The following is a 13,098-nucleotide window of genomic DNA, read 5'->3' as shown; positions in this document are numbered from 1 at the left end:
ACTCCTCACAGAAGGGTAAAACTGGTGGGCTGGATAGAAAGTTAGAGAGAAGCTGACTGGGCTTGGCCCAGGCAACACCTGTCAGGAAGACAGGGGGAAAGGAAGAACATCGGAGCTGCAGACAGAGGGTCCCTGTCAAGGGTGGGATCCTGACAGAGGCCTAGCAAGACAGAAAGATACGGAGCTGCACCTGCCCCACGTGCGGCAGCATCCTAAGAAAGGACACAAAGAGAATTGTGTTGTAGAGGGTGAGACACAAAGTCATAGCACAAGGAGATAACACCAGAAGGAGTTCTGCCCTGTATAGGCTGCCTCCTTCTGAGGCGTGTAGCCGGTGGCCGGAACACCGAGGGAGTAATAGTCTCTATGCTTTACTTCAAAGACGAGCAGGACAGTCAATTCCAAGTTGGCTGCCTGACCTTAATACCTAAGAAGACACGGTGGCAACATGTGGGGGTCGGGGTGTCTCTAGGGTCCCTATAAACAATCCTCAGGCCATCAGTCATATGGGTTTGTCCTATCAACACCATCTGGGGGACAGAGAGGAAGAAATAACATTTAGAACATCTACAAGAGCTGTGAGGACCTTACCGAGAAGCTCAGCAGGGAGGTACTACAACACACAGGTGCTAGAAGGAAGTCTACTGATTTCAACCTGGATAAGGGGACTCTGGATTTGCCTTCAGACCGGCTGGACTCTGCCTACCCTGTGGTCTGTACCCTGGACTGTGGATGCTGAAGTCTTCAGTAAAAGGTAAAGAGACTGCAACCTTGTGTCCTCGTTATTCCCTGCGCCTTACATCATCCACCATCTCCATCTACACTTCTGGGAAGCCCTGGGGATACACTTCACCTGTGGGAAGGTATACCATCTAGCTGCCATCACATCACCCCAGCGGACCCCTAAGCAGTGTCGGTCACCCTCACCAAATACCACAGGTGGCATCACGAACAATATCCCTTTAAAGACCTTTCCCTTTCAATACGGACGTCCCTAGGGCCACGGACCTGGTCAGCCACCGTAACATCCCCCAAACCGAAGGACCTGGTACTGAGTACCCCATTGCCCTACTCTGGGGGCGATCCATCTTGGCGTCACGAACAGGATCTACTTAAGCCTGAAAATCGGGTCATGTGTGCCTAAGAACTGTGCCAGAACTGTATTGGAACTGTGATTTGCTTAAAGACTGTGTATTGCCATTTGCCGCCAAAATTCCTGCCAAAACAGCCGCCATTACAGCACCACGAGGAGCGCAGACGAAGAAGAAGGGCGTGGAGTTGTGGGCGTGAACGAACTGAGAAGCGCGAAAACAATGGATGCCCAGCGCCCAGTCCAAATATCTCTGTACCTTGAGGACGTGTCCGTCAGCAGCCGAGATCCACCTCCTGATCCTCAATGGCGGGCGGAGACAACAAAAATGAAACTGCCCCAGAAGGAGAGAGTGGGAAAAAGACCAGGAAGGAGCGAGCCACGTGGAGGACGCCATGGCCAGCCGCCCGGAGCCAGAGCGTGGGGTCGGAGCAGAGGACTCCCCCAGCCACCTGGAGAGACACCATGGCCAGGCATCACCCGTTGGCCCTGACTTCCTGCAGGCCAGCATGGAAGAGCTCAGTGACCAACTCCTGCGGGCGCAGCTGAGCACTGAGGCCGGGTGGAAGAAGACCTTCATCGGGAGCCTCACCAGACGTCTGTTGGCAGCCTCGTCTGGTCCGGAGCAAGAAAGAAGTTCCAGCGCTCTGAAGCCAGAAAGGAAGGCCCTGCCTGAAAGCGAGATGCTGCAAACAGAGATGACAACGCCGCAGGACAAGGCCCTGCAACCAGCGTTCCAGACCCCAGCGGAGACGGAGCAGACCGGCACCGGAGGAACCGCATCTGAAGCAGGTATGAAGAACGACCCTGCCTTGATGACCGACACCACTCCAGCGACTGCTCGTGCCACCGCTATTGACTCCGTTCCAGTGACTGATCTTGCAGCAGCCGCTCCCTCTGCTGTAGCAAATGCCCATACTCAAGCTACGCAGACCTCCATCGCTGCGCATGATATGACAATCCACGAAAGACAAACCAATGGTGTTTATCTGGCACTGGGTGTAACCCTGGATTCCACCCTTCCCAGGCCAAAAAGGGTTATGTGCCAGGTAAAGCCCTTGCAGTTAATTAAATAAACCTCAAAACACTGAATGTAAATAGTTAACTGTTCTTTCTTTGCCGCTTGAACCCGTCTAGGGTTAACTTTTAAAGGGATCCCCTGTTTAAAGGGATCCTATGTTTTTGCACAAGTTTTTCTACTTTTACCAAAGAACTGCACAATCATGAACTGTGCATGATCACAAACTGTGCTTGTAAATAGTTTGCACCTTCTTAAAGGTTCTCTCTATTGGTTTTACATAGGAGGCTTTTACAGAGACTGCCTCTTAACAGAAACTGCTGTTAATTATGCTGTAAAAATAACTGCTTTGCTTTGCAGACCTGAATAAAAACCTGTTGGTGTGGCAGAACTCCGGGTCAGGATTACACATCTTGTAGCCCACCCAAGACCAACGTTCGGGGGTTCGTAACGGGTCCCTCATATCATATCACGTCATGTTGCCTTTAAGTAAACTTGAATACGAATGATGTGATTACTTTGCACTACCTCTGAAAAGACTTGGGTTTCCTCTTAAAGGGGATGTTTATTTGTTGCACTTTGCTCAAGAGTGATAATGTTGTCTTAGATAGTTAGATAGTAATAATGTTTATACATAGCTGATAGTATGTAGTTAAGAATAGGAAATGTTAGATGATGTACTTTAAATAAAATTGAGGATAAAGAAATTGGAAGACACAGTGAACCCGTAGGAAGGGGGGGGGGGGTGAAACCTGTTTTGCATTTCAATAGAGTGAACCCATAGGGGTTAGAGAGTCCGCTAGTGAGCCTTAGGAAATTAGTTAAAAGACTTTGCACTAAGAGAAGAATAACGGTTTTATGCTTTAATAAAGAAAATGTTAACTTATTGTTTTGAAATTGCACGTAGTAGTTAATAGATAGTATACCTATACGGGTAATAGTATTTCATAGTTAGTTAGCGCATCCATAATTAGTCATCTACAGAAGTAAGCTGGCAATGTAAATATGTTTTTGTTTTGCAACGTTCAAGTGTCCTCATCTGCCATAAAGGGAAGCATTGTTATATTAATTTGTTTCATAGCATTCCAAAAATTTTGCATGTCTTTTGTTATAACCTGTAATTGTTGTTTTCTTTTCCCAGTCCAGGAGTACTGGATTTAATGGGGGGGAGTGCAGCGCCGCAGAGTCCTAGTCATTGCAGTAATGTCGTTCTTCCACCAGGGGGAGTGATATTACATCTGATGGCAATAAAGGAGATCTTCCTACCAGGTATCACAAACCATACACCACACTTCACACTCCAGACCACCAGGGGGAGCCTTGCTCCTATCTTCTAGGGCACTCCTCACAGAAGGGTAAAACTGGTGGGCTGGATAGAAAGTTAGAGAGAAGCTGACTGGGCTTGGCCCAGGCAACACCTGTCAGGCAGACAGGGGGAAAGGAGGAACATCGGAGCTGCAGACAGAGGGTCCCTGTCAGGGGTGGGATCCTGACAGAGGCCTAGCAAGACAGAAAGATACGGAGCTGCGCCTGCCCCACGTGCGGCAGCATCCTAAGAAAGGACACGAAGAGAATTGTGTTGCAGAGGGTGAGACACGAAGTCATAGCACAAGGAGATAACACCAGAAGGAGTTCTGCCCTGTATAGGCTGCCTCCTTCTGAGGCGTGTAGCCGGTGGCTGGAACACCGAGGGAGTAATAGTCTCTATGCTTTACTTCAAAGACCGGCAGGACAGTCAATTCCAAGTTGGCTGCCCGACCTTAATACCTAAGAAGACACAGTGGCAACTTGTCGGGGTCGGGGCGTCTCTAGGGTCCCTATAAACAAGCCTCAGGCCATCAGTCATACGGGTTTGTCCTATCCACACCATCTGGGGGACAGAGAGGAAGAAATAACATCTAGAACATCTAACAAGAATTGTGAGGACCTTACCAAGAAGTTCAGTAGGGAGGTACTACAACACACAGGCGCTAGAAGGAACGCTACTGATTTCCACCTGGATAAGGGGACTCTGGATTTGCCTTCAGACCGGCTGGACTCTGCCTACCCTGTGGTCTGTACCCTGGACTGTGGATGCTGAAGTCTTCAGTAAAAGGTAAAGAGACTGCAACCTTGTGTCCTCGTTATTCCCTGCACCTTACATCATCCACCATCTCCATCTACACTTCTGGGAAGCCCTGGGGATACACTTCACCTGTGGGAAGGTATACCATCTAGCTGCCATCACATCACCCCAGCGGACCCCTAAGCAGTGTTGGTCACCCTGACCGAATACCACAGGTGGCGTCACGAACAATATCCCTTTAAAGACCTTTCCCTTTCAATACGGACGTCCCTAGGGCCACGGACCTGGTCAGCCACCATGACATCCCCCGAACCGAAGGACCTGTACCGAGTACCCCATTGCCCTACTCTGGGGGTGATCCACAAACTTCCGTTGTTTTTGTGACCCCATTATTTTTCAATGGGGGCCGTGTCCATAAGCTGGGAAAAAGATTGAGCAGGGTCAATCTTTTTTTAATGCCGTAAATATGGCCCTCATGGCCATACGGCACACCTTGAAATTATTGCGGCCTGTTTTTGCGGCCCTATAGAATTCTACAGGGTCTGCAAAAACGGGCCGCAAAACAACGGCAAGTGTAAAAGCAGCCTTAGGCCATATTCAGACATGGCAGAGCACTGGCAGATTATGACCCCCATTCATTATTTGTCAAGTCATTTTTTTCTCTGGCATGCTTTTTTATACTAGTAGATTTTGTGCAATATTCTTTAAAATAGGGGAACAATGTTTGATGAATTGGTGCAGATTCAAAGATGCTTATTTTTTTTGCTTTATTGTGCCTTTTTAGAGTAAAAAGTCACATGATCCCTCCAATAAACTTTAAGATGTTGCAAGTTAGTCTCCTACTGTGCAAAAAAAATCGATAGGTTTTGTATTCCAGTGAGGTATTAAAGTACAATTGTGACAAAAATGATTATATTTGAAAAGAATAATTTTTAGAATTGAGAGTCCTCAGTGGTTGATAGATACCTATTAATGGCTAACTGAAAAGATGGTAACAAATTGCAAGCTTTCGAGACTACTCAGGCCTCTTCATCAGGCATAGACTAATACAACATCTGAAGAATCTCATATTTATACACAACACAGCACGAACTGTCATTATGGGAGAGTGATAAACAGTTGTATCCATAAATATTGGCACAGTTCATAGATAAAAAGTAAATGTTTTATTGTCCTCTGATTGGGGTCTGGTTCTGTGTTATGATGCCCCATAAGGTCTGAAGTGAACATTCCTTAATTGATCTAAAAAGACATAAATCCATGCGACACATTCATTCCTGCACTAAGTGTGTCAAAGGTTGTCATAAATTTATACTCCCAAATTCTCCTGTATCTCTGAGATTTGAAGCTGTCTTTCAATACAAGTAATCTCAGGTCCATGGTGCTATGATCAGGCATACAAAAATGTTTGGCCACAGGTAGATCCATTCAAATTTCTCTTATTGTGTGGCGGTGAGAATTTATCCTTGTTCTCAGTTGTTGCCCTGACTCCCCAACATACAGACCCTCAGCTGGACATTTGGTACATATAATTAGGTACATCACATTAGATGTGATGCAGCTGAAAGTACATGGGATCTTGTAACCACTGAGGACTCTCAATTCAAAATATTATTCTATCCACTGGCTAACACGGTATAAAGATATATATCTTTTCTGTATATATGAAAAGTCGCAAATGATCAGTGAATTAGGCTAATGTATCCAGATAATATGAACTATTCCATGATGACAAAACCAAGGAAACCTAATAAAGGGCTCACTCACACTAGTGTATAAATCAAACAAGTACAATCCAAAAAAAAAAATCAGATTGCACTCGGACCAATGCTATGCAAATCTGCTTATTTTTATCTCAGTTGTATTAGGCATAACAAAAAAATTGCAGATCTGCACGGCCTCATTGAATAACTATGGTCAAAGAGCAATCCGATTTTTTATCAGATTACACTCGTCCAATTATATGCTCGTGTGAGCGAACCCTTAGAACCATTTTTACTCAAAAAAACAAGATGCAAAAGCCATGATGAATCTGCTCCTATGTTTCAATTTTTCTCATATACTTGATAAGGGCTCGCTCCAACTTGCAATTAAATCAGACGAATGCAATCTGATTGGAAATCGGATTGCATTTGTACTAATTTAATCTTATGCATCTGTTCTCAATAGCGTCTTTTTTTTCTACTCCGATCGGATCGCGATAGGACAGGGAAAAAAAGTGCAGACTTATATCGGTGCATGCGATTTGAATTTGGCATGCAATTGCAGCATGTTGTGTTTTTTTTCCGGTCCTATCGGAGAAGAAAAAAAAAACGCCATTGGGAACAGAAGCATAGGATTAAATTGGTATGAATGCAATCCAATTTTTAATCGCAAGTGGGAGGGAGCCCTTAGACTGAAAATACATTCTCTTTTCTTAAAATAATCACTCAAATTTATGTTACACAGCAGATATTTTAAAAAAAAATCCTTGGCTGTTTTTTTTTAAGCCACTAGGTGGTGTTTCCAGTACAGATAAATTGGAGCCGTAACAGCTGAATAAAGAATAACTCCATTGTGGCAACAGGAAACAACGGTTTAAAAATATGTTGGCAGTGCTCTGAAAAGAAATAAAATAATATTGACAAATCACATATGTTCCGAAAATGTTAGAAAGGGCCACCACATAATAAGATCCGTAAGAAAAATAGTGGCAAATATCTATACTAAATCCTGAAATCACAATGCAAATACCAATTAATAATGGTGTAGTGTGAGGAGTCCAATATATTAAAAATATAAATGCTTAAAGGGGTTAATCGTGATTGGGGGGGGACTATTTGCTATGTGGCTAAGAACTTACAGGCAGGTATTTGCTAACTACTTGCTTGTTTTGCCCTGCGATGATCTTTTCTAGCTTAGAGCGGCCACAGACCACCCCTGCTGGCAGGTCTGCTGCTTCCGGTAACATCGCATCGTCAGAGCAACTTCTTCTTGTCACAACACAGCTGTCGGGTGACCCTGGACCAGGGGCTCCTTCCCTGTCCTTAACACTAGGGGGCTCTCTAGCTCGCCCTATTACTCAAGGAAACTTCTGAAGGTGAAGATGCCGGGGTCTCCACCCTTGCCTTATCTCCTGAGTCAGCTATCCATCTGTTCTCTTCCCCCACCCAGGGGAAGAGAACACAAACAAGGGTTAACAGAAAACTCTAGGCATACAGGAGACCTGTGGAAGCGCTGACGTAAGCGCGAAACGGCCGTCGTCACATCCTGCTCACCTCCCTTCCTGTTCCACTGCCCTGGCCATGAATGAGATGTTTCTACTGAGGCTTCAATAAAGATTTTGCACCACACCTGGACCGGTGAGTGTCGCCGTATTTTTCTTCATATTCCTGGATGCTTCTTTCTTCTTTTCATATGAGCACCTCTACCGTGTTGTCAGTTCCATGCTCACTACCGGAGGGACCGTAATCAGTCATTGATCCAGCAGCAGCGGTGCGGCTGCATTTTCTCTTCATGGTATGGATACAAAATATTCACTCACATATACAGAGGAATGCACCAGGGAGTGAGGGTTGGGGAATAAACCAAAATAGAGAAGGATAAGGAATTACCACACATACAAACTACAGATAACTCCTCCAAAACTCCTTTGCATATGAAAACCTCTCCCTCCTGAAGCCATGCAGCGAATGCTAGCTCTGATAAGGATTTGCATCAGAGCCTAGATTATAAAGGGGAAATAAGTGGCTAACTGAGCTCAGAGGTTTCCAACATGGCCAATTAACCACTGTTCTGTCAGAAGGAATAAACACCATTAAAATGAAGGAGAAATGCTCCTTCTCAGTGCCAGAGTAGGAGCAATCAAACATTGCAGTCTTCTGGCTCCACACTGATCTGGTAACCCTGTGAGACTTCTCTTCCACTCTGCTTTGTCGATGAAGCGTCACTGCTAATATCATGCTAATTCACAGCTGGCTCCCCACGGCCTAACTACAGGAAGCCAGCTGTCATTCGGCATGACATCGGCAGTGATGTCTGCCAATAGAGCAGACCTGTTATGGACTGACCTGGTTTGGAGTGGTGATATTGCAACCACTAGGGGCAGCACCTGCAGGTATCAAAGTCAGGGAAGCCAGAGGTCAATATCAAGAGCAGCAATGTCGTTTGAAGAAGCAGCAGGAGTAATGAAGCTTAACTAGGGGCCTGTAGCTCAATAATCACGTAAGGAAGGAGAGCAAGGCTAGGATTAAATACGGTGAGCAATCAGGATGAGCCAATCAGGAACTCAGGGTGGTGATCAACAGGAACTTGGGGTGGAGACCATCAGCAACAACATAGGTACAAGTATTTGGATAAGCACGGACTGCCGTCTGGTGCACAGGTCCTGCTGGATTCAAATCCAGACAAGACCGGAAGAGATCTGTTGACATGAGGTCAAGGAAGCTAAACAATGACAGACTGGAAAAGATCATCACAGCACAGAATAGTCAGGTAGTTAGCCTGACAGTAGGTTCTTGGCCTCATAGCAAAAAAGGAACAAAACAAAAAAGGACTATATTTAGGTCTGGGATACCTGAGACACATTAAAGCTTTACTAACCGTTTTTCATTATTTAGCTCCAGCTCCAGTGCAGAGCAATGCAGTGATTTGTATACACTTGGATGGACTACAGCTGCCACGTAATAATTAAAGGGACACTCTCAGCACAAATTGTTCAAACCAAGCAAAGGCATTCAGTGCACCCTTAGAACCCTTAGTGATCCCACCTACTTTTTTCCATGTATCACTGCCTTAATCTGGCTTTATAAAGCCAGAGCTGTCAATCAAAACAGGTGGGTTGCAGAAATAGATGAAAGATAAGTAGGTGGGAAGGTGCACTGAACAGTGTGGCCATGGCAAGGAAACACCAAGTGCCTTTACTTGGTTTGAGCAGTCATTTTATGCTGACAGACTCCCTTTAAAATAAATCAGTAGTGCTACAAATAGTCATAGTATACTCCCAGCCCAAATCATACAAGGTGTCAATGTAGTCCAGCAGAAGATACAGTGCGACATCTGGTGGTCAAATATTAATATTACAAGCAAATACAATGTTACAGGATGGGATTTATACCACATGGATATTGCACCAATGCCAATCAAAAGTCTTAGTGAGAAAAAAAAAGTAAATAACTGGCAAAACGCACATGTGAATAGAAGCAAAACATACTCCTGACCCATGAATACCTCCAGATGAAGGCTTTTCTATGACAACTAACTGGCAGGACTGGACTGACTTGTGCTACCAGATATAAGCACTTCCAGATACACTGAGCTTAAAGGGGACATTAAACTTGTGCAGCTGACCAGTACTGTATTAAGATTTTCACTCCACGAATTTGATAACACTGACCTAGTCGAGGGATAGGTCATGAATTTTTCAGTCCCAAATAACGCTTTAAAGAGAAGATTTTGATAACATAATGTTAGAACAAATATGTTTATACAAAAAGGGCTTCTTCATTTTGGAAAAGCCTTTTTAGATAAATGAAAAGGATCTGCTGGTCGAAGGGCGGCTAGTAGGAATTACACAGCATCGATTGAAATCAGCCCACATGTTCCAGCTTGTGTAGCACATCTGTGCTCTGGCTAGTAGAGTGGGGGACCCTCGTAAGGCAACTGGATAGTGGCTGTTAGAACAAAACCCTTCCCTCTACATTAGTCATATGAACATTTGGATAAACACGTGTACTCACTTTAGTGGCGCTGAAGCAACTGTCCACATAGAGACGCTTGACTATTTTTAAAGAGGATGAAGCACCAATTCTATTAATGTCTGACGTCAGCGTTTGAAATCCAAAGTCATAATCCTTGACATTTTCAAAGTGAAGAACCTGTTAAGAAGAAATGTAAAATAATTTATTTTTCATATTAATTCACACAAGTAAATGCAGCACAAACATTAATATATCTCTAAAGGGATCCATTATGTTTGGCATCACCTATTGAGTATCCCTCTTATGCTTTCTCAAGTATTGAACTTTAAATTAATCTTGTATTTTTGACAGCAAGCAATGATCAAGGTTCTATATGTATTTAAAGCACCACTCCAGCATTTTTTTCAGCGCTGGAGGGGTGCTTTAAATCTAAGCCCACTGCCCCTTGTCATATACTCACCCCCCAATATCTTCACTTTTTTTCAGTGCCACTCCTATTCCCCCGTGCCATCTTGTGACAGCAGGTTCTGACTGGCTGGAAGTCAGAAGCTGCGTCACAGGAACTCAGTACATTTCTACGAATGCCAGAAGGAGGCCTTCATAGACTTATATTGAAAAGTAACCTCTTGCGACTTCCGTGAAACACTGAAGCTACGAGCAGGTCACTTTTTGTCAGAGTCCGATGAGAGCGGCACTGGAAATGGATGAAGTCGGGTCAGGTGAGTATCAGACAGGGTGCAGAGGACTTACATTTAAAGCACCACTCTAGCGGTGCAATAAAAATAAATGCTGGAGTGATGCTTTAAGCAAAGTTGCATGCAAAAACTATGGTGTTTGTTCTGGCATCTAATTTAAACATAAATTCTTCAAAGTGGACAGCACAGAGACCAGTGGGGTATATTTGTCAATAGTGTGTAAATTTAATGCCACCATACACATTGGATGACTGTTGGGTGAACCATCGCTTGACAGATTGTTCAGCCACCAGCCATCCCAGTCAACTCTGCCATTCACAGGAGTGCTTGGTCGGCTGAGATCTCCTGTATGCTTTAAGAGGAAGCCAACCCCAGACATGTCTGAAGTCATCTTATTTCCAGGAGAACAAAGCAATCGGCAGTAAGAAATCGAACATGCATGATCAATATCTTTCCCAACAATCAGTTGTATTGGGCCCCCAACATACATTAGGCTAGCGGCCAAATCCATGTATAACTACAGGCTCACCCAACATTAGTCTAAAGTGTATAAAGGCCTTTAGATAGTGTAAACTCTGATGAAACAGTCTAAAAATATGCGTCAGATTTATCATATTTGTTTTATGCTGTTTGATAAATTTCATCTTTAAACTGTCCAGTTTCAGTTCCCCTATACTAACAGCTTATTAGATAGCTTACTCTGTGTAAAAACAATTGCATTAAAATGTTGTCACAGTTTTAAGCTATGCCCATTTTTACATTCCACCTCCTTTTGACATATCTGCACCCCTTGTGACTATTACTGCCAATTGCGTTTCTGCCCTCACGGTACCCCTTTCTGTATTGGGAAAGGATAAGGTGGCAGGCATTTTGTGGTGTAGCATTGTGGTTGACGGTGGCTGGAAGGTAATGAATGTAAGGATACGTGGCAGCTATTTTTCAATGCAGCATCTTGAAGATACATTTTATGTAGGCTTTTTGCATGGCAGTGAAACTGTCAATGATGCACAAACACTGCTTGATATTGAACTCTACAGTTAATTATATAAATACCACAATTTCCAAATTCATTGCTGTGACTGCCATTCGTCACACAATACTTGTGTCTACCTCCTTAGATCAGTCATATTAACAAACCGGAGAACCAAAGGAAGTTAATTATATTCTAGATGGAGGCCCGATGCTATCGCATCGGGAGGGTGGTAATGTCATGATGGGCAGGCTTTGCAGCGTTGAGAATCTCTCCCTCATGTGCTCACCCACCTATCCACTCTCTCTTTCCTCATGTGCTGACTTCTCCCGTCTGTGCTCTCTTCTTTGACCTGTCTGCCCCATGTGCTATCCCCCTTGTCTGCTGTCTCTCTCCTTCCTGTGCTGTGTTCTCCCCTCATGTGCTGTCCCGCAAGAGCTCAGTCTCTCTCACCCCTGTGCGCTTTCTCTCTCCCCTATCTGCTGTTTTCTCCTCTCATGTCATCTCTTCTTTGACCTATGTACCCCATGTGGTCTCATACACAGTCAGACACAATTTTTAAAATTAACTTTCATTCGTGGGAAAACCGCTTTAATGTGACCGACTTCCTCTACCTGTAGACACGTCACAAATCTGCCGCCGGGATCAGCCGAATGATTCACTACGCCTGCGCGTAATTCACGCAGGTGCAGTAAATCAGACCGCAGCCATCTTTGTGCAGACAGATAGCGGTGGTCACATTAAAACTGAGCATGCGCTACTCCTGTACAAAGATGGCGGTGGTCAGTGAATCATTTGGCTGATCCTGGCGATGGTATGTTCGCAACGGTGTTCCGCTGGTGGTACCACACAATAGGCTGCGTACGGCGTTGCAGTGTGTGTGTGTGTATGGTGCGTACGGCGTATATAGTGTGGGTGTGTGTGTGTGGTGCGTACGGCGTATACAGTGTGTGTGTGTGTGCGTGCGTGTGTGTGGTGCGACGGTGTTCCACTGGTGATACTGCGCAAAAGGTTGGTACTACCAGCAGTTTCCATATTGAGACACCCATCACTTGGGTACCCTAATATGGTGGTCGGTGAACTTCCGCCACTTGGAATTCTGGGATCCGGACACATCGGGACTGAGCAGGATGTGAAGACATTACAAGGTAAGTATATATTATCATGTGCATGTGTGTCTGTATGTACAATGGTAATGGGGGTATATGTATTGACATATAAGAGATGAGATAAAGTAAAAATAAAGGTGGCTATGTGCTTTAACCCTAGAATGCATACCTGGGGCCTCGCAGGCCTGCCAGGTTACTTGTTTTCTATTTTCTGTAAAAGTACTTTAGTTAGAATTTTGAAAATCTAGGTAATCCTCAGGTATATAGTTGTTAGTAATTTCCAGTTATTCATATATTTTTATGTTACAGACATTTCGGTATAACAACCTTTTTTTGGGACTACCCCATATTCACGCACCTGGGGCCTTTTAGGCCTGTACTAGGTTCACATGTAATACTCAGTCTTTTTGTCTGTATTGTTGCTGGGGAAGAACTTTTATGACTCTGCTATTGCTGGGAAGAGTGTGGATTCT

General features: G+C 44.4%; 1 protein-coding gene across 1 annotated transcript in view; it reads right to left on the bottom strand.

The window, feature by feature from the left end:
* SERPINB5 (serpin family B member 5) overlaps positions 1-13,098 on the bottom strand; it is a 48,652-nt gene that overhangs the window by 14,588 nt on the left and 20,966 nt on the right. Inside the window, exon 3 of the mRNA XM_077269760.1 lies at positions 9,891-10,028. Coding sequence (XP_077125875.1) covers positions 9,891-10,028 — 138 coding nt within the window. The remainder of the gene's footprint in view (positions 1-9,890; positions 10,029-13,098) is intronic.

This window comes from Ranitomeya variabilis, chromosome 6 (genome assembly GCF_051348905.1).
Source record: "Ranitomeya variabilis isolate aRanVar5 chromosome 6, aRanVar5.hap1, whole genome shotgun sequence".
NCBI lineage: Eukaryota > Metazoa > Chordata > Amphibia > Anura > Dendrobatidae > Ranitomeya > Ranitomeya variabilis.
This window is presented reverse-complemented; position numbering and strand designations above follow the sequence as displayed.